This window comes from Columba livia, chromosome 2, assembly GCF_036013475.1.
Source record: "Columba livia isolate bColLiv1 breed racing homer chromosome 2, bColLiv1.pat.W.v2, whole genome shotgun sequence".
Lineage (NCBI taxonomy): Eukaryota > Metazoa > Chordata > Aves > Columbiformes > Columbidae > Columba > Columba livia.
Genome location: NC_088603.1, coordinates 118,644,795 through 118,668,997, shown reverse-complemented (window position 1 = coordinate 118,668,997; position 24,203 = coordinate 118,644,795). Strand labels below are relative to the sequence as shown.

At 37.2% G+C, this 24,203-nt stretch overlaps 1 protein-coding gene across 1 annotated transcript in view; it reads left to right on the top strand.

Moving 5' to 3' along the window:
- Positions 1-24,203, top strand: part of PRKDC (protein kinase, DNA-activated, catalytic subunit) — an 85,175-nt gene that overhangs the window by 29,414 nt on the left and 31,558 nt on the right. Inside the window, exons 37-62 of the mRNA XM_065053483.1 lie at positions 1,722-1,907; positions 2,604-2,708; positions 3,700-3,867; positions 4,153-4,280; positions 5,295-5,502; positions 6,494-6,672; positions 7,752-7,920; positions 8,450-8,515; positions 8,724-8,796; positions 9,016-9,164; positions 10,556-10,693; positions 10,888-11,007; positions 11,930-12,073; positions 12,277-12,428; positions 12,971-13,102; positions 13,517-13,628; positions 14,825-14,949; positions 15,043-15,192; positions 15,620-15,793; positions 16,669-16,767; positions 17,446-17,656; positions 18,211-18,400; positions 18,767-18,982; positions 20,269-20,381; positions 22,313-22,444; positions 23,601-23,780. Coding sequence (XP_064909555.1) covers positions 1,722-1,907; positions 2,604-2,708; positions 3,700-3,867; positions 4,153-4,280; positions 5,295-5,502; positions 6,494-6,672; positions 7,752-7,920; positions 8,450-8,515; positions 8,724-8,796; positions 9,016-9,164; positions 10,556-10,693; positions 10,888-11,007; positions 11,930-12,073; positions 12,277-12,428; positions 12,971-13,102; positions 13,517-13,628; positions 14,825-14,949; positions 15,043-15,192; positions 15,620-15,793; positions 16,669-16,767; positions 17,446-17,656; positions 18,211-18,400; positions 18,767-18,982; positions 20,269-20,381; positions 22,313-22,444; positions 23,601-23,780 — 3,819 coding nt within the window. The remainder of the gene's footprint in view (positions 1-1,721; positions 1,908-2,603; positions 2,709-3,699; positions 3,868-4,152; positions 4,281-5,294; positions 5,503-6,493; positions 6,673-7,751; positions 7,921-8,449; positions 8,516-8,723; positions 8,797-9,015; positions 9,165-10,555; positions 10,694-10,887; positions 11,008-11,929; positions 12,074-12,276; positions 12,429-12,970; positions 13,103-13,516; positions 13,629-14,824; positions 14,950-15,042; positions 15,193-15,619; positions 15,794-16,668; positions 16,768-17,445; positions 17,657-18,210; positions 18,401-18,766; positions 18,983-20,268; positions 20,382-22,312; positions 22,445-23,600; positions 23,781-24,203) is intronic.

The following is a 24,203-nucleotide window of genomic DNA, read 5'->3' as shown; positions in this document are numbered from 1 at the left end:
TAACACTTTTTTTGTTGGTATAAGTGGATGTAGCTGAGTGTGTAGTGGGGGGAAAAGTGCATTTGGTTGCACTTTGGACAGCATTGCGTTGATAGTTTTTGTTAATTTTTTTTTTTTGTCATGGCCTTCTGGCGCTACCTTCATGATCTCTGGCAACCTGAAATAACTTAGGCTCTTTGTCGTCTCGCATCAAACTGAGTGGAAAGTGCTTACTTATTACCTATCCTGAAATCTGTGAATTGCATGATTGTTTTTTGCATAGTACTTCAGGTTAAGAATGTCCTTTCAAAGCAAGTCTGATGGTTCCCATTTACTGTGCTTTTTTATTGTAGCGTAATCCCAGAGCATGTGGACTGGGTTTGTTTTGGATAAAGCTAAACTGGAAAATGAACTCAAATCACCACCCATTTAGTCCACAGAAGTAGACCTGGATGTAAATATCAAAAGGAGAGACAAATACATACCCATGCACGACACCCTGTGGCCAGAAATAAATACAGGGAAAATGTTATGAACCCAGTCTCAGCACCACATGTTTTGCTCAACAGATTTTTCCTCTGGGTCCACAGTACTTACTAATGTATAGCTCACCTACAGGTCCATGAAGGCAGTGTGTTATAGTTGAGAAGCCTTCTTTCAGTGTGTCTGACAAACAGAAGGGTCAAAAAGATCTTAAGTCCACATTCCCTTTTGCTTAAAAAGATGCTCAGGAAAGCAGATCATCCTTTTGAAAATAATTGAATCTTTGGTTTTTTATCCAAGATGCTATGCTTGAAGGTGTTGCTTCCAAGTAATATTTTAAAACGCTGGGAGCATAGTTTTTTATGATACCAGAAATTGACAAAAGGCTTGTGATGACTGTAGTGTTTCCTATGCAGAGCATGTCACAGTAGATTTACTTTTAAAAGTATGTCACAAAAATGATGGGCTACTAATTTACACTGGCTAAGTGTGGCAATAGTGTTAAAAGCCTTCACTTCATTCATTTAATTAAGGTAAATAGCCAAATTCGGTCAAAACCACACTTTTCTGTCGTTTACTGTCTGCTTTTCTTCTTTATGTGGCCTTTAAAAAATGTATGTATTATAGATTACATCTGATATCTCTTCTTCAGTTGTATGCATTTGTGACGTATGGGAAGAAAATGTAAGGTTTACTTTTACTGTATCCATCCAAATCTGGTGAAATCACAAGGTTGGTAACATTGATCTAGTTTATTAGGTGATTGCCAGCTGTTTGGGAGTAGAATGCAGAAGTCAGGTTAGGAAGTCAGTGACCATTAGTTTTTGAAGAATAGAGATTGAAGCATACTTGGTTCCTATCTGATATGCCATGGTTTATTTTTCTTTTCAAAATGTATGCAAATAGGTTAGCCGATGTGCTATTTCTCCTATTTCTCACCTTCACACTAAATAGAATTTCCAAGTATTGATCTATAGAGATATTTTGGATTATCGTTTATTTCTCCATATTTGCATAAAAGGTATGGGAAGGAGTTGCTGCATTGTACCCTCAATGAAACAGGAGTAAATTTGATATAAGTCTCTTTTTTGAAAAGTGTGTGCAGACAAACTTCTGTGTATTTTTGGGATTTAGATCTAGCATTGCTGTGTGATGTTTTGTTGTTTTTTTTTTTTTTGTGATTGCCCATACCAATGAAGAGCTGCTGTCATCCTTTCATTTGGGATGCAAGAATATCAACCTGTTGCTTTTCTTTCCAGGTCAGTAGCATTTTGAATGGCATGTTAGATCAGAGTTTCAGGGAGCGAACTGTACGCAAGCAGCAAGGAGCGAAACTGGTCACAGCTGTACTGAGAAACTGGAGGAAACTGGACAGCTGGTGGGCCAAAGGTTCATCTCCCGAGAGCAAAATGGCCATTTTGACCCTGCTGGCAAAAGTACTGCAGGTACGCAGTTTTCCTTCTGGAGGATTGATACAAGTGCAGAGTGTAAACTTGAGAACTGAGCAGCCTCTGATAAAATTCTTTGTCATGTTTGCATCCAGAAACTCACAATGGAGGAGTTCTACCCATATCAATAGACTGCAGAAAGATCTTTATTTCAAAGACCTTTGATTTCTGTTACTCTGAGTTTTTGGTCTTTTCTTTCTCTATTTTGAAGATACGATGTATCTACTTACGGTATCAATATTTTTTAGGAACTTGTAAAGCTGAATGCAAATGTACACAGAGATCACTTATTGAGAATTTTTTTTTGTTCTTTTTTATAATTAATTATTTTTAACTTGAATTGTTTTAAAGCCATATTAGGACACAGAATGTCAGCTGTATTGCTGTATTAGCTGGCAGTGGAGTGATCAGCAGGAAATATGGCCTGGAGAGGGAGCTTAACGTTTTTTTCAACTGGAAAGTATTCAGTATTATGAGTTTGTTTGTACTGTGTAGGAGCTTTTACAATTCTTTTTGATAGTCCTTTTAAAACCGAAATTACTCTGTATGTGCTTTCTGTTAATTCAGTGTGGTTTTTTGAAAGAAACAATTCTATAGCTCATGGGTTTTTTATTGTTGGTTAATACAATGATCTCTTTGGCTAGTTTTAAGAAAAATAAAAAATCCTAATTTATTTTTCTTCTGTCATTCCAGATAGACTCTTCAGTGTCTTTCAATACCAATCATGAAGCATTTACAGCTGTTTTTAATACGTATACCAGTCTACTTACTGATCAGGATTTAGGCTTAAATCTCAAGGTAAAATACTCACTTCAGTGGCTTCCCAGCCCTCCTCAGATTAGAATGTTAATTGCTTATGAAATTCCTTGTTATTTGACCTAAATTTCACGTTAGTAAACATGGCACCACCAGTAGCATGGGCACCACTTCTGGTTTTTATTCTCCTGTTCAACATCCTAAAAAATGGTAAATCATCCTTTTTGTTCTTCAGATAGATGGCAATATCACAGTTGTCATGCTTTGGTTTTAAGTGCTCTTTTTCTTGCCCAGATGGAAGGCATGTAATTTTTAGGCAAAAAATTACTGTCAATTGCAAATGATTTAGCACTCTGAAGTGTTAATTTGAGAAACAACAGCTAATCAGGCTTTTAGCAAGGAGTGTCATTTCCTACAGGCCAAATGACAAATATCTGCCATGATTTTTATGTCCGTGTCTGCAAGTATGAGATCAGTACTAATGGATCAGCTGCTATATGTGGCTTGGTCAGGAGAGGGAGGTCAAGTACTGCATGCTGACAGTGGAAGTTATAGAAGGTGCTGGGAGCATAAGGTTTGGACTAGAAGATCAAAAACTGTGGACTAATGAAACAGCTTTGCAGAGCTGCTGCTCTACCAGCCTGCCTTTAGCTGGGCAGAGTTTTGTACTTTCCTGTGCCTTCAGAATAAATAGTTTGGGATCTTGTTTTAGCTGCCAGGTGATGCATTAAATGATGCATTAAATCAGTCACTTGTGTGAGAATGGATGCTTGCTTTAAAAGAAGAGTGAGGTCTTATTCATAGCCATGCCAGCCAATGCGGTATTAATAAGCTTTTAACTCTCAGCAGTAACCAAAGCTGTTTTCTAAACTAGCACCTGATGATGAGCAGCTACATTAAATATCTTTATCCATACGCTAAGCCACTGAATCAATAAGCACAGCCACTGCTCCTATTTTGTGGTCCCATCAGCTTGCTTTGTAGTTAGAGATTTCTTTTTCCTGGTGTGAAACGGCACTTTCTTTTTCTTCAGGGCCAAGCAGTGATAATTCTCCCATTCTTCACTAATTTGACTGGAGAAAAACTTAATGACCTTAAGAATGCTCTTGATCAACTTGTAGCTTTCAATTTTCCCATGAGGTCTGATGAGTTTACCAAAGGAACCTTGAGGCACAATAATTATGTAGACTGCACTAAGAAGGTCAGTATTTTTAACAGATGTGTCATTAGAAGCCTGAGTGAACTATGTCTGGAAACAATGTTTTACAGGATCTGGAATTAGAGAGACCCTCAATTCACATGAGGAAATCAGCCTTTCTGTTCTGAGTTGTGTCTTTATCCAGAAGTTTAATGTACAAATACACATTAAATCAACATATCCTTCTGTGCATTTGTTTCTGATCAGTATTGAAAAATAGTTACATAATTAAGTGGAATTTATTTGATCCAGTGTGGCTCCTTATGTTATGCTTTACTTCTTTTTCAGTTTTTAGATGCATTAGAATTGTCTCAGAGTCCAATGTTGTTGCAGTTGATGACAGAAGTTCTCTGTAGGGACCGTAGACATTGTGTGGAGGACTTATTTCAAGCCAGCTTCAAAAGAATTTCCAGAAGGTGAGTTTAGTTTCTTAGATTTCACTCTTGTTCTCACTGAATTTTTACTGAAGCAAATATGCTTCCTCTATTATGTCGTCCTTGCAATAGTGATAAGTTTTACATAATAGCTTTAATTCAGATTTTACTTTTGCCTTCACATTACCCAAATATTTCTAAAGTGTGAACAAGTGGCACCAACTTCCAGGTGACACTTCCAACATGTGAGTAAGTTTTGTAAAGCCCCGTGTAGATTAGCGTATTCTGGCAGAATTTGATTGGAGATAGTAACTGTTTGTGATACCTGTATTTGCTATCCCTGTATAACCACATGATCAGTTAAGTTGATAGCACTTGAACTCAAGGTGAATTACTTCGTTCAACCCATTTGAAAATACAAGAGCATGTTCATTTAATTGAATGTTTCCAGAGTGGCAGATTGTAGACACAAACATGTTATGTCCACGGAAGAAGTCTTTAGTCTCTTCTAAACCAAACACTCTGATTCATGATGGGCTATGAAGTATTGACTATTTTGGAGTGTGTAGTTTCCTGGACAAAGTCATTTACCTTATGCCCAAGTCACATTTTTGCAATTGTAGCTTTTACAAAATTATTCAGAACAACAGTTCATCTAGTAGTGGAACACCTGATACATCACGGAAGGACCTGATAACAGTGAAGTCTCCTCCTTTTTTTCCTTCTTGTTTGTCTCCGTTCTTTAAGTGTACCAGATAAATACTTTTTTTTAGGTTGTTTACAGAAAAGGAACTGAGAAAGCTCATGGTTGCTTTTGGATTAAACTAACAAAGATATACGAACAAGTTTACCATCTGTTGCAGAGCAAGAAGCTGAGATTTTCTTTGGAGAGCTGCACAATAAGTGGCAATTCAACCTGATCTTGTATGTCTTGTAGGATGCTAACCCAGGAGGGTAATGCAGACAGTAAAAATTTTAAATGTCACTCACAAGATTTTGAGACATAAATGGAGTCTAGTAAAAGAGTTTTCATCTTGAAATTACTGTCTTGTTTAGGAGCACCACTGACAAACAGGTGATACTGTTGGACACTGTTCACAAAATGTTCCAGCGTGAAGAACTTCTTTCAAATAAAACTCGTCAAGCATTTGTGGATCGCTCCCTCCTCACTCTCTTGTGGCACTGCAGCTTGGATGCGCTGAGAGAATTCTTTGGCAAGATTATAGTACAGGCTATGGATACACTTAATTCCAGGTTTACAAAGGTATGACTTACTTTTTTTACTTGAGGAAGGTATAATAAAATGTCAGCGTTGGTATGTACATTCTGCGTAACCCTTGAGTGAAACAATAATTGAAGCCATTTGCTTCCAGTTTTCTGTATCTTGGAGCAGACGTTTGTGCCAATTTCATAGTTTGATTATTACTGAAACTTTATTCCCCAACACACTGTTCCTTTGAAGTTAATGTATGTTTGCATATCTACTGTGTAAAAAAAGTTGAAAGTGGAATTTATCTATATATATCTGAAGGGGTCTGAAATTCTGTCAAATACAAAAACTGTATAACGTTGTAGCCTGTTGTAACATTGTAGGAAAGATATATTGAGGCTCCATAATGAAAGCTCTTAAATTAGGTGCCTTCCTTCCAGAGAAAGAAATTTATCTTCAAATCCTTGTAAAGATCCTTCAGTGAGAGATCTCGAGCACAGGTCTTCCTTTATTTACAGCCTATCCTCCGATTTAGAGTATAGTTACATGCCATGATTGTGTTGTCAGTGGAGGTCTCTTCTATTGCTGTAGTTCTTCACTTCCATGGTTTTGCTGATGCAGCTGTTTAAAGGCAGCAGGACAAACAAGAAGCTGAAATGATCCAAATTTAATAATAGTTATTAAAAACAAAATGAATGAAAGCCAGTATGGTGCAGGTGTGAATGTTTTATTAATACTTACAGGTGTAATGAGTCTGAGCCATTACTTGCTATTCTGCTTATTATACTCCAACATCACTATAATGATTTAGGCCAATTGTAGTTAAGACAGCTCATCTGATAAAGACCAGGTCGACATAGTTTTAATAACTGTATTACACAGGAACTCGGAATCTGTCAGTCTTTTATCATCAACTCTTTTCTCCGTTTTAGAAGGTACAAGTGAGCTGAAAGCTCTTTAGAAGAAACTAGAGTAACTGCAGAGCAACTTAGGAAGGGCAGGATCCAGGAAATCTCTTTCTGAGGTTTTGCTTGTTTATTTCCAGTCCAATGAATGTATTTTTTATACACAAGTCACCAAGAAAATGGGATATTACAAGCTGTTAGAAGTGATGTATGTGCGTCTTTCAAAAGAGGATGTTTACTCCAAGGACTCTAAAATAAACCAAGCTTACCGTGGCTCCATGAGTGTAGAAGGAAATGAGCTTACCAAGACACTAATAAAGTAAGACTATTATTTATTTTATTTCATTTTGATCTCTAATTGAGTTTTGGGCAGATAGACTTTGTAAGTATGCCATATAAAGCAGAAGATTGATTTGTTCAAGGGTAAATGTAATTCGTGATGTAGCTTTTGATTTTAAATGGAATACACAATATTGAATTTGTATTGATAGAATGATCTCTACTGTAGACTATAGTTCTGTGTCAGGATAACTTTTGCCTCCTTTTTTAGCCATTTTTTTTCTATTTGTTAAGCTTGTGTTTTGTTTTGGTTTTTTTTTCCTGTATGATTCTTGGCCTTTGATTTGTGTTTTCACAATTTCAGTTTCAGTATAGTTACACTTTCCTCTGGAGGATGGTTCTATGTTGTAAGATAGGTATTAATATGATTGATGAGAAGATGGGATGGATTTTAATTTACATTTCATAATACAGCAGCACGCCCAGTAGGTGTAATTTGGTTTAATCACCGCTGCAGAAGGGAACAAAATCGTAATACTGATATAGATGTGCTAATTAGTATTATCTAGTTTGTTCAATATTCTGAAAAAAATATGAGATGCCTGAATTGCTGTTAATTTGTTTTGTTTTAATTTTATTTTAAAATACTATGTCCTATGAGGACTTTAAAGAATTTCTTGGCTGTGTTTTGCAGAAGATCTATAAATGGCTGGGGACAAAAGACCTGTAAAAATTGCATCTAAACCATTTTTTTCTAGCTGATCTATAGCATCATTTAGCATACATGTCTGTTCATAATTTCTTTGGAAAAGACCATGAGAGAGATTTGTGCGTTAATTGAAACATATCTCCATCTTATCTGAAAATGGCTTATCATGGTATTCCTGACGTTTAGGACTGCTGTGTAGATACTTGGGGAAGCTGTCTTTGCATTGCGGAATGGTTCCAGTTTAGCACAGTATAGCTGTGGAGAACTTGAGCAAGTCTGAGGTGGTTTAATGCTGATACTTCTATAATAACAAAGTTCTCTTGAAATTCTTTGGTCTTTGACTGGGACCTTTCCTGTGCTTCTTAAAAAGAGACTTCTGATGGTGTTTTCTTGCCTGTTTCTGTTTTAAGGTCATGCTATGATGCATTTACAGAAAACATGGCAGGAGAGGGTCTGCTGTTGGAGGAGAGGAGACAGTATCATTGTGCAGCGTATAATTGTGCCATTGCTGTTATCAGTTGTGTCTTCACTGAAAGTAAATTTTATCAAGGCTTTCTTTTTACAGAAAAACCAGAAAAGGTAAGAAGCTGTTGTTGCTCTTAGAAGGCTTTCAGAGCATGAGACACAAAGTGATTTTACCTTATTGCAATAAATCAAACCTGAATGACGTGCAATTATACTAACAAACTACCTGGTGAGGCAATAGAAGGAGTTGTAGCTGACTTTCTTGCATTCTTCACAGAATATGAATTGCTGATGCAGATTTTGCCATCTGTTTGGGAATGGGTGAAGTAGTGATACATTTACCCTGTTTTCCTTCCATTCTCAATAATTCATCTAAAATATGAGGAAAACCCTATTGTTTAATTTCTCTAGTGCTTGAAATATACTTGAATAAGAGATACTCTCTTTATAGTCTGCGTTTTAAATTCTTGAGTAGTTGAATAGCAAAATTTTCTTAACAGTATTGTTTTAGAAGAGAAAACATGCCACATTGTCTATATTGTGGATCTGGGTTTTTTTAAGAAGAAATAAAATGCATTCAGAGCAATTGTTATTGTGCACAGCATTATAATTTGGATATTTCCAAACATGCTTTCGTTCACAGAACTTGCTGATTTTTGAAAATTTGATAGACCTGAAGCATCAGTATATGTTTCCTGTAGAAATTGAGGTGAGTGGAATGTACTTTTTAACATACTCATTCTGGTAGTAAACGGCTGTAGGAATAAGTAATTTAGCTGTTGTTTTGTAGTAATAATTTTACTACATGGGATTTCCGTTCATGTTAAATGGTTTTGATCATTTTTTGGCAGTTCTGTAAATAAATAACTGTAAATTAAAAAAAAAAAAAAAATCAACCTTGATTTCTTGCTGTTTAGATGCCTCTGGAAAGGAAGAAGCGATACATTGCTATTAGAAAGGAGGCCAGGGATGCAGGGAATAGCGATCAAGGTATGGAAGTCACTTATGACTGTGAAAAAAATGTCATCTTACCTTTCATACAGTGTTCACTGATGTGTTGCTAATTGGCTTCTACAGTAGCAGGAATAAAAGCATTCAATGTGCTCTATGTAACAACCGATTCCCACCCACCCTCAAGATTTAGTGGCCAATAAAGGCTTGTTTCTTGTAATTACCTTGATTAATGGCCTATTCTTTTTTCCTATACAGATGAACCCAAGTATTTAGCTTCTGCATCATACATGATGGATAGCAGTTTGAGCGAGGAAATGAGTCAGTTTGATTTTTCTACTGGAGTCCAAGGTTTTTCTTATAGCTCCCAAGATGTTACAGCTACCAGCACTCGTTTCAGGAGAAAGGTAATTTATTGAATTAAGTGCTGTGAGGAAGAAAAGTTTTATGCTTTCTAGCAATTGCATACATCTATTGGGGTTGAAATTTCTAGTCTCCTATATTTGTTCTATTTAACTAAGAAATGGATTCCTCCAGAACATGAGAGAGGTGACTTGGGCTGTGTTCTGTTGGTCATTTTTCTTCTTCCACTGCTCCACCGTCTACAGCTGGAGAAAAGCAATGCTAGAGCATTGGGTTTCTAAACCTGAGTAATGTGAGTAAAGTCCAGCTTGAGTTGTAGAAAGGTGGATTGTGACTGTGTGTGCACTAAGGAGTACCTAGTGGTAGTTGCATTTTGCTGTTCAGCAACTGGTTTCCTCTAATTTCCCTCATCTTTTTGTTTTTGAAGGCACTTAACCAAGCTGGTTGTATCAAATGCATGGAATACATGATCAAATATGTTATTTTTTGTATCGCTGTTGTGGCACCTTGTATTTAACTGATGCTTTTGGAAGATTTATTTATTTAATATGTTCCAGGACTTGAAGTTGCGTTCTTTCTGCAATCATAGAGTCATTTTGGTTGGAATAGACCCTAAGGATCATCGAGTCCAACCATAACCTAACCTAACTCTAGCACTAAACCATGTCCCTGAGCACCTCATCTAAATGCCTTTTAAACACCTCCGGGGATGGTGACCCCACCACTTCCCTGGGCAGCCTGTTCCAATGCCTGACAAAATCAATCAATCAAAATCAATCAAGAGACATCAAGAGTAATACTGATAGGATAGGTATTTGCTATAAAAAAGAAAGAAGGGCTGTAAAATCTGTCAAAATAAATGTTAACATTTGTAAAGACAAATTGTTTCCATGTTTGGGATTAAGGAGGTGTTTTAGCTGCAGCAAAGTTAACCAGAAATGTAGTTTCTGTCTGCTTTGTGTAGTAATGTTGTAGTTTCTAACTATAAACAATTTTCTTTTGTGATCTATTCTGGGTAGCAAAAGATATTGTGGTGATTGCTAGTCAGTGTGAGACAGCACATCCATAAAAATACGACCTTCCCCCTGTGAAAGGTGTTAACACATTCTTTCATCTGTGAAATGAAGTAATTTGTGAGGTTCAGCTAAATCTTCCTGCTTCCAGCAGTTGCCACACCTATCCTGGCAGGTAATAGAGTAATATGAGGGTGACATCTGTTGGCACAGGAAGTAAAAGATGGGCACAGCTGGTACGTATCTTTGGGAGGTGTCTGTTTGAACACCACATTTGATGTATTCCCTGTTGCACATACTGAGCGTACAGTCAAATCTGTAAACACAGATAAGATCAGAATGACTCATGCATTATCATGATTTAAAAGAAAATGTAGTGTTATTGTTAATCATAGTAGCGTCTTTTTTTGTTTTGTTTTCAGGAGCCCACAGAATACATGGTTTTAAATGATGAGATGGAGTTGGAAATGGATGAACTCAACCAACATGAATGTATGGCTTCTCTCACCACTCTGATTAAACATATGCAGAGGAACCAGATCACACCCAAAGTAGAGGAGGCCAGTATTAACCCAAAAGTTGCATTTTTTCACTAATTACACCAAGAAAAGGGAGTGAGGATTGAATGCCTTTATTTATTAATTTTCTTGCTTATATTATGAGGCGCACATGGCTCAATCTAGGAGCTCTTTGGCTTGGTAAGACTGTTTAATCCAAGTGATTTGATTTTTTGCTCATCTCTTTTAAATTTCAGGGGACATTACCAGTAGATCTTCCTCTCTGGATGAAATTTCTGCACGGCAAATTAGGAAATCCATCAGTACCACTAAACATTCGCCTCTTCATTGCAAAACTTATTGTTAATACTGAGGATGTGAGTCATTTTTTGGACACATTTTTTCTGTTAACGTAACAGGTTGTATTATAATATCAACTGTGTAACTCTTGTAGGTTAAAATATTTCATCAGCTGAGACTTTTGGGGCATTCAAATTGATTATCTTGCCATGGTAAAAGGAAATGCATTAATGGCCCAAAATTCCAGATAGTGGAAGTATTTGAAGTGTAACATAAATACTTTTTTTCCCAAACTCTACTTCTCGAAGTAGACAATGTCCACATTATTTGTCTTCTGTGAACTGTAAGTAATTGATTCATTGATACTGGGCAAGAGCTATGGCTGATTGTTTGCCACCTATGCAGGAGCAAAACCAGTGGTTTTTTAATGGTCACAGATGAGTCTTATGGAAATCCTTAGAGCTAAATGATGTTCTGGTTGCAGAAAGATATTAAGACAGCATAAAGAAGAAACGTTCTCATTCTTGGGTAAAACATTCTCATCCTATTTCATACAGTGTTTTTAAAGTATAATGCTTCTGTCTGAAATATTCCAAACCCAAAATTCGAAAAGGCTGAATTTCAGAATGAGTTCAAGAAGCTTTAACACCCACTTAATGGTACTTTCTTACTAAAGCTGTCTGAAATGGAAGGGTAGATGAATGGCATAGTCTTTCAAATCTTTTAAGAATGGGTTTTCGGAGTGAGAGCTGTATTATGTGTGTCCTAGTGAAATAATTAACTTTATATAAACACTTGGTTAAAGGATTCTAAGCAGAAGTGAGGAATGTAGTTACGGATACTTTCTATTTTAAAGTTACTTTAAAGCAACAACCACAAAAATTTTAGAGGTTAAGCGAAGTGCTAAGAGGTTGATTTAAGTCTAACCTTTAGTGATCATTGAACAACAGATCACTGAATAGTTTGGTGACTGGTAATTGATTCTCCTGTTTTCCATAGGTTTTCCGACCTTATGCAAAGCAGTGGCTTGGTCCGTTGCTGCAGCTTGTTGTTTCTGGGAATAACGGAGGTGAAGGGATTCATTACATGGTAGTGGAAATAGTAGTTACTATCCTTTCCTGGACAAGTGTAGCCACTCCCAAAGTAAGGAAATGTAAAGTTCAGTTTTAATATTATTGTGACTCTTTGGTAATGAATGAGTTTGTTATTATGCTCTTTTCTACGTGAGTCCACAGTTTCTTTTAGATATTAACTTCAAAAATAGTTTATTTACTTGCTTGCTTTCATAAAACAATATGTCTTCATGGCATAGCCACTATGTTTCTTTTTGTTCTTCTTCATTGTAGGGGAGTATTAAGGATGAGATTTTAGCAAACAGATTGCTTGAATTCTTAATGAAGAATGCCTTTCACCAAGAAAGAGCTGTGTTCAGACACAATCTAGAAATCATAAAGACAGTTATAGAGTGTTGGAAGAACTGTCTCTCCATACCTTACAGGTAAGCACTTAGACAATTGTTTATTTTATCAGTATTTCACAAATAGAAGTGCACTTTATCAAAGGAGATGAAAAGGTAAATTCATCTGCAACAGTAAACTCTTTGTCCCTAGAGCTGACAGTAGAACTTCAGAACTGGACTCTCCAAAGGTTGTAACTTAATTTGCAAAATAACAAGGAGACAGGGAAAACATGTAGAGGATTACAACAGCAACAACAAAAGCAGGAGTAATCTCTGCAAAGACATTTTAGTTGAAATTGAGTGTTATCACTGAATATTGGTGCACTCGTAGTAAGACTTCTGTGATCTGCTGTGCTCTAGAACTTGTTGCAGGGAATTGACTAAGACTTCTTAGACTTCCTCATTGAAGCTAAATACTTTTGAATATATGCTTTTTGCTGGTGGGAGTGTATATACATATATGCATGCTTTCTGCTGGTTTGGGTGGGGTTGTGTGTGTGTGTATATACATAGCGAGTGATTTATGGTGTGTATATTTTGGGGCTTTCATGTATATCATTAATTTTGTTTTTATCCAACAGTTTAATATTTGAAAAGTTTTCTAGTGGAGATCCTGATACAAAGGACAATTCAGTGGGAATTCAGCTGCTGGGAATTGTTCTGGCTAACAATTTACCTCCCTTTGACCCAAAGTGTGAAATAGACCGCGTCAGGTGAGAAATGCAGCTTTTTGGAGAATTCTGGTAAAACCTTAAGACAGAGAGCATGTTTAACTTCTCAGCATGAACTATGGGAGCTGGATTGCTCGTCAGAATTGTTTGCCCCATCATCCCTTTTCTATTGTCTGTCAGATGTAATGCTTTTCTAATGGCAAACTGCAGACCACATTTATTTTGGAAAATATCTAGAGAACGTAAGCTTTTTTACAGTGGGTCCCAGGGTTGCAGTTTCATGGGAATTAACAGAGTCGGGAATTGAGACACTGCAGGTGGAAATCCATGTTTTGCTGTATTCAGCTCTTCTAAAAGCAGTTGCTGTTCCCCTAGGCAGTTCATCTGAGTTTTTTGTTTCAGTTTAAAATTGGAGGCTGGAGTAGTGGCTTACAGCAGGTCTGGTTTTTGTGTTAGGTATTTTCAGGCTTTGGCCAGCAACATGGGCTTATTGAAGTATAAAGAAGTTTATGCAGCTGCAGCAGAAGTGTTGGGACTTGCTCTTCATTACCTTGCTGAGAGAGAAGATGTAAGTGAACTGTGTTGTGTGTTTGACCGTTCCTGTCTTAATTCTGTGTACGTCTTTTTATGACTACTCAATTCAGCCCCAAAATTGAATGTGTTTAAAACTCAACAGTCCTTGTACAACAGATTGAGTAAAAGTTTTAAGCTATTAACTCAAGAGGAAAAGAATTTGAGAGAAGACTAAACGTGGAGTTTTTGCTCTGCTGATTTGGAGCTGACAGTGAATGGTCTCTTTCTGTGGCTTTGTTCAGCTTTTGCTAACAAGCAACACTGGCATGGTACATTTAAATTTTGTTTTTCATGGTTTCATTGTTTTGTTTGGTTAACTTCTGAAATTTGTTGCGAGAAGAGGTTCTAGGGGTAAGTAGCATCAGTGGGTTCAAAGAGAAATTAGGCAAATTCATGTACAAAACAAACGTAAACAGGTTCTAAAAACACTAGACAACAAGGTGTGCATTCCAGGATCCCTGACCTAATGACAGATGCACGTCGGGTCGTATGGGGGAAAAGGAGGACAAAATGCAGCCAGGCTCATGTGCTCCCCCTAAATTTCATTCTGCAGCTGTTATTTGAGACAAAAATACCAAGATATGGGCTAGGTGGATCGTTAGTCTTACCTTGTAGGTTATTCTTACTTCTCTCCCCCACTGCTTTTACTTCTTTCTCTGCCTAATTGAATTCTGGTTATTGTTTCACAGTTTGTAGAGCATATTTCATAAACTGAGTTCCTATGGGCTTCTCTTTCACAGTGTTTTGAGTAAATGAGCAAGAGCAAAGATGGTGCAAACATTTTACCCTATGCCCTATTTCTTTGATATTAAGTTAAGGCTGTTGATTATTTTCACCTTTTCACTAAAAATACTAGCTTTTTTACAGTCATTAATTGGAAATCTGCCATAGTGAATGAGAAGCTACTTATTTACATAAACATACTAAGCAACTTGTATTTCCAAATTAAGGTGTTTCTTCCAAACCAATCAAAGAAAGCTCACAAATACATTGTCTAAGCAGGCAAACATATGTTTCAGCCAGGCATAACTGTACACTAGCCACGAATCCCCATAAATGTCAAGATGAGGCAAGTGAATCTTACCTGGCGAAATGCACTAGAATCAAACAGTACAGCAACAGAACTCTGTGGCATTAGGATGGTTATGAGTTTCATGGCTGTGCTTGTCTTACTGTCATTCTCATTTTCAGGTGCTTGAAGATCCAGTTTATGATTGTGTCATAAGACAATTAAAACAACATCAGAACACCCAGCAGGATAAGTTTATTCAATGCTTGAACAAAGTTGTTAAGAATTTCCCACCTCTTGCTGACAGGTATATCATGATTTACATGGTATGTTCATTTTAGATCTAGAGGAATAATGGACAATAACTTGCTTTTCTTTATGGCCTTCTGCTTATGTAAAGGTTTATGAATGCAGTATTCTTTTTGATACCCAAACTTCATGGTGTGATGAAAACCTACTGTCTGGAAGTAATAATGTGTCAGGCAGAAGAAATACCTGATCTTCACTTGCAGTTAAAGACTAAAGACTTTACCCAGATCATGAACCACAGGTGAGTGGTTGTGTGATCACTAATGTGGATGCATAATCTAAACGTCTTGATAACATTTTTTGTGCTGACCACAACGTTTTTACATTCAGAAGCATTTATAATTTACATTCATTTTTTGATCACTGCTCTCCTAATGTGAGCTCATGGAATTTGGGAGTTAAGATGGTTAAATGGCTGTGAAAAACAAAGAAAAAACCTAAATAGCGTTAAGGTGAAACACCACTGGGATGTGAATTTCTGTTGTATGTATTAGTCTAGTTATATTCTCACTCTTAGGTTGAACTCAAAACTATTTACCTCAAGCCCTTTATGCAAATCCAGATATTATTGCTAAAACCTCAACTGATCTTCTGGTTCTCTGTGTAGCAGTGAAAAGAAAAGCAATGTAACTGTTCTTTTTCCACCACCCCCCCCCCTCTCTTTTTAGGGACGATGAAAGGCAAAGGGTTTGTTTGGATATAGTGTACAAGATGCTGTCTAAACTAAAACCACTAGAACTTAAAGAACTTCTTCCTGCAGTATCGGGGTTCATTTCTCACCCTTCTGTAATATGTAGACAGCGCATGTATGATATTCTGATGTGGATTTATGATAATTACAGGTATGTATTCCCTGCAGATGTTTTCTTTCAGTGGTTTGTCACAAGCAGAGTGAAAATGCTTGTGACACTTTGAGCACATGTCCCTCAGTGTAGGACTTTGCCAGTTCTCAGAAGAATTGAGCCTGTGGTTTCCCCAAGTAGCTCTGGCCTTTGGTGGCAATTTTATCCCTTCCACTATGGGACAAAGACTTAAACCTGAACTTTAGTCCAGAACTGGGATGTTTTCATCACCACAGCATGGTGATAGAAGAGGTCTTGGCTCTGATGCTTCCACTTCTTTTCTTGTTGCTGGAATTTGTAACTAGTAAGAACTGTACACTAGAGAAATTTGCCTATAGTTAGAAGGTGTATTAAAGCACTTTGGCATGATCTGGATCTCTTCAATCTGGTAGGATAAAGGTGTTCTTTGTCTTTGACCCCTTAGGGTAGGGATGTAGTCAGTTTGACAAGTGGGTAGATGTTGACTCATCTAACTTAGTTGGGTTGTGTTATATGCTTTTTCACAAGATAACTGAGCTATTTGAATGGATAATTGTTGTGAAGAAAAAGTACAGGCAGTTTTTACTCCAGCATCACTTGGGACAAGCTAATTCCCTGCCTTTTCCTCAGGTTTAACCTTGCAAACTCAGAATGAATTCCTTTTGGCCTTTGTAATACCTAATGTGCATTATTTAGCTTTCAGATTTTTACTTTTCTAAGTAGTGGTGAGACAAGGCAATGAAGATCTCATATTATGAAAACAAATGCAGTGATATCAAGTTGAGATTTTTATGAGAAAGGCATGTTCCTCCTTTGCTCCCACTGTCTTCATCCTCTTAATTTACAATGGATTGTTTGAGAGAAGTCATTAAGAGAGATTTTTCTCTTAAAATCAGTGATCCAGAAAGCCAAGCAGATGGTGATTCTCAGGAAATACTCAAACTGGCAAAAGAAATCCTGGTTCAAGGACTGATTGATGAGAATGCCGAACTGCAGTGAGTAAACAGTGTTGTGATGACTGACTGAAGCAATAAATCCTTAAATTGCTCTATCTCGGAAGAGTTGATTCTTAGAGATTTTTTAGAGTATTTTAGTATCAAAGAGTAATAGTGAGATAACATTGTTTCCTTTTCTTCCAATAAGTTAATATGCAAAATTTTGTCCCCTACTGTTACACCGAATTTATGTGAAGCACAGAACTTCTGGACAAACTTCTGAGCCATGGAGAAGTTGTTACAGTATCTTAGACCTAATTCTGCGTTTATGTTCTGGATGCTTTTAACAACAAGGCAGCCTTTACTATACACAGACACACAAAAATAGATTAGATGTTGGATTTTTAAAATGTTTTTGGTGAAGCAGAAGATAGAATGGGAGTTCCCTGTTCTTACCCACCCCTAGCACTTTTCAAGAGGAAAACCACCTAATGGAAATATTTTTTTCGAGTAAACCTTTAATATCAGGTAAATGGCAGAGAGCATGGTAGATGAATGAGGACATTTTTATCATTCAGTTGAAGATTCATGACATTAAAGGGTTAGTTGAAGGTGTTACAACCTTATTGTGGTGGGTTTTTTTGTTTTTGTTTTGTTTTTTTTTAATCGACTTTTTTGATAGTGTTGTGTTTTCTGCTTGCAGATAACTAAGAATAAATTTATTCTTTGCCTTTACAGATTAATTGTTAGGAATTTTTGGAGTTATGAGACAAGGTTACCTGCAAATATTCCTGATCGCATGCTGGTGTTGTTAAATTCTTTATATTCCACCAAGATTGAAACACAGTACTTAAGTCTAATCACGAATTTTCTGCTTGAAATGACTAGCAAGAGCCCGGATTATTCCAGAAAAATATTTGAGCATCCACTGTCTGAATGCAAGTTTCAGGTGAATTATCATGTGTTGTCTTGTGTGCGTCCGTGTGACAAATTCCAGTCCTTAGTGTAGTTACCACTTGGACAAGAATGACATAGCGAAGGAGGTTTCTGGAAGTGTGTTTTGTACTCCATAGTTAATAGCCGCAGCAGTCATGCATTAAGCACAGTATCAGAAGTTTGATTTTGTGGGGGGCAATAATATTGCTTTCTTTTCAAAAAATAAAATTTTAATTAAAGTAATTATATATACCAAGTAGAGTTGATGTGTAATGAAATACCTAAAAAAGAGGGTAATGGAGAGAAGCACCGTAAGGTGGAGAAAAATTGTGAAGAAACAGGAATATTAGTACAAGAGCTGTAAATCAATCCTCAGTTGACCAGTCCAAATTAGCGAACTTATTGAAGTATGGAGAACTTTTGTGTTCATTTTTTTATAGTCAAGTTCCACCCCTGTACGTGGGATAATATTTTAAATTCTGTACTTTAATTTCTGCTATCCTGTCTTAAGGAATGCAAAAAGCCTCCATTCTTACTGTTCTTATTAAAATCTTTTTGTATTCCCAGGACTTTGTAATTGATTCCAGCTGGCGTTATCGAAGTACCATACTCACACCTATGTTTGTGGAGACTCAGGCTTCTCAGAGCATCCACAGGAATTTATCAGAAGAAAGGTCCCTTTCTGCTTCTGGGTCAGTCGGTGGTCGAGTGAGGGCGACCCAACGACAGTATGAATTTACACCTACACAGCATGTCAGTGAGTCCAGACCAGTGTCTTCTGAAATTTTCTGCTTAGCTACAGGAATTATTTCAATCTCTTTATTCCTGTTGCTTATGGATTTTAAGTGCGAAAGTGTAAATGCTTTTCATGTTTTGTTTTCAAGGGCTTTTTTATGGGAACAAAGCATCCACTCACATTTTTATTAGTCTCATATATATTTTATGTTCTACCTAACGTGAAAGAAGTTTGTTTCTTACCAAACAGCTTGAAATCTGGTCTGCCCATAAACACTGGGAATTGTATTTTTGAGGGAAGAAAATGACCTTCTTTGTAGATGTTTTCACTTAGTTTATATTCGGATGTGTAACAGCTTTTTTACGTGGTGTTTTTTTTTTTTTACAGGTGGTAGAAGTTCTTTTAATTGGATGACTGGAAGCAGCATTGACACCTTGGCAGAGTACACAGTTCCTTCATCCTCTGAATCCGTATCGTCATCCATGCTGTTAGTTAAGAAACGGAGTGAAAAATTTAAACAAGCAGCCTTTAAACCAGTGGGGCCAGATTTTGGGAAAAAAAGGCTGGGTTTGCCTGGAGATGAGGTGGACAGCAAAACTAAAGGTTTGCAGACCTCATTATGCAATTTCTATAGAAACATTATTATAGACCATCTTCGTTAGTTATTTGGCAGTCCATTATCTTTGAGACATTCTAATTGAGGTTCAACTTGAAGAGATTTTGTTTCCAGGAATGTGGCAAAAAGCTACAATTTTGCTAGGAATTTCAAAACTAGATGTTGCTGGACGAAATAACTGACTAGATGAGAAACCAGCTGGTGTGATCTTTGCGTTCCTACCTCTCCCTAAGGCGACTGTAGCATGAATGTCAGACAATTCTGTTCCTTCTGTTCTATATGTAACTGCTTATCTCTTTAAAGAAGAGATCTCTTTACAGATATTTTTTTCTGAACCATTTCAGCTGTGCTGACACAATGTGCAACTGATTGCACTCTGGCATTGGAACTACCTGCTGTTTTCTGAGAATGCTCCTTCATCCACCCAGTCGATAACTGAAAAATATCAGTACTGTTCTGGAGTGGCTTAGGCTGCTTCTCCCCATTTCCTCCCAGTTTCATTGTTGCCTACTTTGTCATTAAAATTTTGACTGGAAGGATGACAGTAGAAGTTCAGGCACAGAGATATAAAAAAATTGACCTTTTCAATACCCGGGAGGTGTTTCATGGCACTTTTTGAATTGACCATGCTGAACTACAGAAAGAGAAAGTTGACCTTCCAGTCAGTCCCTGGTCTTCTACCAGTTGTAGTGGTGTGATTTTGTTTGGTCACTGTGCTTTCCTAGGAAATGGACTGAAGTGAACGGCCTATGAAGTGGCCTTTCTCCATGGCTGTCCTGAGCAGGGGTTGATCCAGTGACAGTTCTGTAATAGGAACTTGAAAAATACAGCACTATGTTATTATTATTATTATTATTATTACCAAATCTTTGAATATATTTAGCACTTTGTCTATGCGGGGAGCTATATACTTTATGGAGTATTGTGCAAATGCCGTACTTGCCTTTGAGAGCTTAAAATAAATCTGTCATATGGGGCAAATTTATTCAGGAATTTTAGTGCTTTTCCCAGCATAATGATTTGACCCTCATACTGCATCCATATGCTTAAAATTTTTATATAATTGCTTATGAACTCTTCTCCTAACAACAACTTAATTTGTTTTAATTTGCTATCTTGTTGAAAGGCCTTGCATTAACCTGTTGAAAATGCAACTTAGGAGACTAGCTGGTGAGCTAGTAAATGCGAAGATGATGTTTGTCATTACATGATGCTTAAATCAGAAGTTTACTTGAGAAAGGAAAAGCATTGAACATGATTGTATGTTCCCTAGGTATAGAAGAACGAGCAGAAATTCTAAGACTACAGAGGCGTTTCTTGAAGGACAAACGGAAACTCAGCCTGATTTATGCTAGGAAAGGTGTGGCTGAACAGAAAAGAGAACAGGTTTGTCAATCCCAATAAGTTGAAAACCTGAAGTCCTAATGCCATTTGCAGTCTTGTACTTCATCTGTAGAAGTGACTTTGTGAAGAAAGGGTAGATGTAAGATACTGGTTGCTACTTTAAGAGCTTTAGGAGGTTTTATCTGGAGATCATGCTAACTCTCAAGAGTGAGGAAAGAGCTGGGTGATAACCTTTCCAGTCTACCACTTGGTGTATATGAAATGAGTTTTTGTGCTGGAATCTGTAACAGCTATTGGAGGCTCTTTACTGGTGTCATCCTGGAAACTAGGAGCCTTGAAGCTACAGTACTCTGCAGAAATAGTTGGAGAACAGTATCCAGTGTCTAAAGGTGAACTCAAAAATGTGATACAGCTGATGGACTAACCAGAACTGTTGTGTACTTTTAACTTGAAGGAATGTCAGTAACAATCATTTGTGTGTTTATCAAGGCCATGGTGGGTTTCCTGGTTGTGTTATGTACTTACAATAAGTTTAAGTATTTTTAAGCTCTGTAACAGTTTTTCTGAGGTTTGTGTTACTAAAAATAACATAAATTATCATCCAGAAATGATAGCATTTAGAACAAGAGCAAAGGAACCCAGGACTGATAGCTACCAGTCTGAGACTCTCTTATAATTCTTCACAGCTGCAGACAACTGTGTAAACAGAACTTATGTCTGGAAGAACCACACAAACGCCTATTTTAGCCAATTTATATTTACTTGCAGGCGAAAGCTACCGTTTCCTCCCACCCTCCAAGAGAGAACCTGTAAATGTGTTCTGTATGACAGTCCAAGATAAAACCAACAAAAAACCCTGTGATATTCCACAGTAAAAGACCAGAGGAGGCTATGAATGGTGTCAGGACCTCTCATACCTTTCAAAAGATCTGTTGCACATAAACACACATGAAATAAACTCAGTGGGTTGCATTAATAGCATACCTGATCAGGCAAAACAGGAAAAAGTAGGTCCTGAGCAAGAATGTGTTTGCAAATAGCTTTAGCAAAGTCCTGATTTGTCCCAGCATATTTCTCTTGAAAGTATTTTGAAAATCATCCCTTTGAAGTTGTGTAGAAAAAAAAAAATGGCTCAAACAGCAAAATTACGAAGGGTTTACAGAAGACAAAAAAAATCCTCAAGCTTTCTTTCCCTCTGTCATTCTGACAGTGTATGTATCCACCCATTGTCTGCTGGTTTAACTGGTAATGGCAGTAGTTAAAAATAAAATCCCAGCCTCTAAACTTGCTGCTGTTTTCCTTATAGCGTATCAGTGCTAAGAAAAGGAAGGAATGCAGAGGAAGAGAGATATTTTTGTCTGTATCTGGTAGTAGCTCTTGTTTGATTTAATTGTATTCCTTTAAGCCTCAGCAAAAAGCAGAGCAGCTATTTAGCAATTGCAGTTTACAAAGTTTTGTTATGGTTTGGTTTACATTTTGTTAGGAATCAGCTCTACCAGATTCATCCTTCTTCCTTCCCTTCTCCATCCCATTGTGTGAAATAAAACAGACTAGCTTTAGCAATGTTATTTTACTTTGCACCTGGGCCAGGCTGAAAACCATCATATAATGGACAACTGTGGCTCAGCTGGCAGGCAGTGACTTACTAAACTGTAGCACACCACTAGCTGTCAATCATAATAATTCTATTTAAAAGTGACTTAAATATTATTGGTATGGAAGCAGGAACTAGAGGACATTAATATTAAAAGTTAATGGCTGAAGTAGTCTGAACAAGACTTTGGAGTTTTAATTTACCAAGATAATTTTGAGTTTAACTGTATTACAGCTTTATAGAAAGTGTATTTGTTTAATAAGCACAGCAGAAGTTTATAAAACACTTCAGAAATTCTCTTGTTTATTTTGTCTTATCTAGATACAGCTCTTTCTAAGTAATATGATTTTTTTTTTTTAACATGGTCAATGCATTTCAGGAGATGAAATCTGAGCTGAAGATGAAGTGTGATGCCCAGGTTACTTTGTACAGACGTTACCGAGTAGGAGACCTTCCTGACATCCAGATTGAATACCGCAGCCTCATTGCCCCTCTGCAGGGCCTTGCCCAGGTCTGTCTGCTTTTCAAAGGTCATTTGTGAAGCCTTCAGTTCTTACAGGGCAGCTGCTTTCAAAGTTAATTTGTTGTTTTGTAGTCAGCCACTGTGACATGCATTTAAAGAGTCTTTTAAAGAGTTTTGAGGGAGCATTTCTCCTACCCCTGGGCTGGTGCAGTGATGAGAGAAGATGCTGTGTAGCTTGCCTCGCTTGAACAGTTGAGTTGAACACTGAGGACCTGGGACATCAGCTGTTGTCTATTGCCTCTGGGTTCCTCTGCTTGAGTAACAGATGGTGGTGATCTTTACAGACATTACTGCAAAGGATATCTCACTGTACAGCAATAAAACAGACATTTTCCTTCTTTTATATGGCTCTAGTGGAGTTGTAAAAATACAAATGAAGTTACTGTGTCTAAGACTGGATTTGGACTACTCAGTAAAGCTGATCCAATATTCCTTTTCCTACCTGAGAATGGCAGAAACTGTAGGCTAAACCTATCCCATTTTACAGAGTTTGGGAAGTCACAGTGTTCCTGATTACCTTTGTCTTTAATTTCTTTTGATGGTCCCTTATCTCTGTGTAAATGGAGGAAGTGGCACAAGCATGGGTTGTCTGAATAGCATTAGATTTAGACCAAACTGCAGTCCCATGATAGACCAGGAGGCACAGGAATGTGTTACACATACAGATGTGTTTCTGGGTTGAGAAAATGACTTTAAATCTCAGAACTGTCTGTCTGTATGGTCTGTCTTGCTTTGTTGGCTCCCTCAGTGTTAGGTCCAGGTTTCCTCACGCATTGATGTCTTCTGTTTTTTCCTGAAACCCTCTTCACTGGCAGTGGTGTATGTAAGATGATGTTGGGTGTCTGCTTCTTGTAACAGGAATCATGAATTTGTGAAAATTGTGAATTTCATCCTCTCCACCAACTCTCTGGCCTGCAACCTACATTGTCTTGGAGTTTATGTAGAAGAATTAAGATGGGATTTGAATGCATAGTACTGTAACTCCTGGTATAGGTGTGGTACATGCCAGGCTAATTACTCCACTCCCTAAGAGTTTCCACAAAGGGATTAGGTACAGGGTGGATCATAACTCTTAATTTTATTTATTAGTTTATTGTGTCACAGCAAAATTTAGTGGCCTTATTGCTTTTGTTGTAATTTACAGAAAGATCCAACGTTTGCCAAGCAGCTTTTCAGCAGTTTGTTTGGTGGAATTTTTCATGAGGTAGAAAAATCTAAGTCTCCTTCTGAGAAAACATCCATCGTCCAGAAGCTGCTGAATGATTTCAATAATTTCCTGAGTATGAGCCAGTCTTACTTCCCACCGTTCATTGCGTGCATCCAGGTAAATCCTGCTACATGGCATGAAAGTAGCTGAATATAATGTCTTTGAATGTGTGATAAACCCAGTGGTAGTGAAGGTTAAATACTCACCGAAATTTAGACGCAGATGGAAAGAGAATTGTTAACCCAGTGGTTGTTTCAAGTGACTCTTTGAACAAGGTAATTCAAGCCTCCAAACTGTGTTTTTTCAATGTTTCTACAATTTTTGATCTGTAGAGTTTAATGCATCAATAACAAGAATAGAGTTGATTTTAAAAGAAAGCCACAAGATCTATTGAAAAGGTTACTTCGGTGTCTTGTGCTTATCTTACTGGTTCTGGGAAGTACTTATTGAGGAACACTTTGATGTCTCGAGGATATCAGTAGCTGTCAGACTGTTTGTTGTCAGCAACTCTGATTTATTTTTTCAAATTAGTCCCCTGAA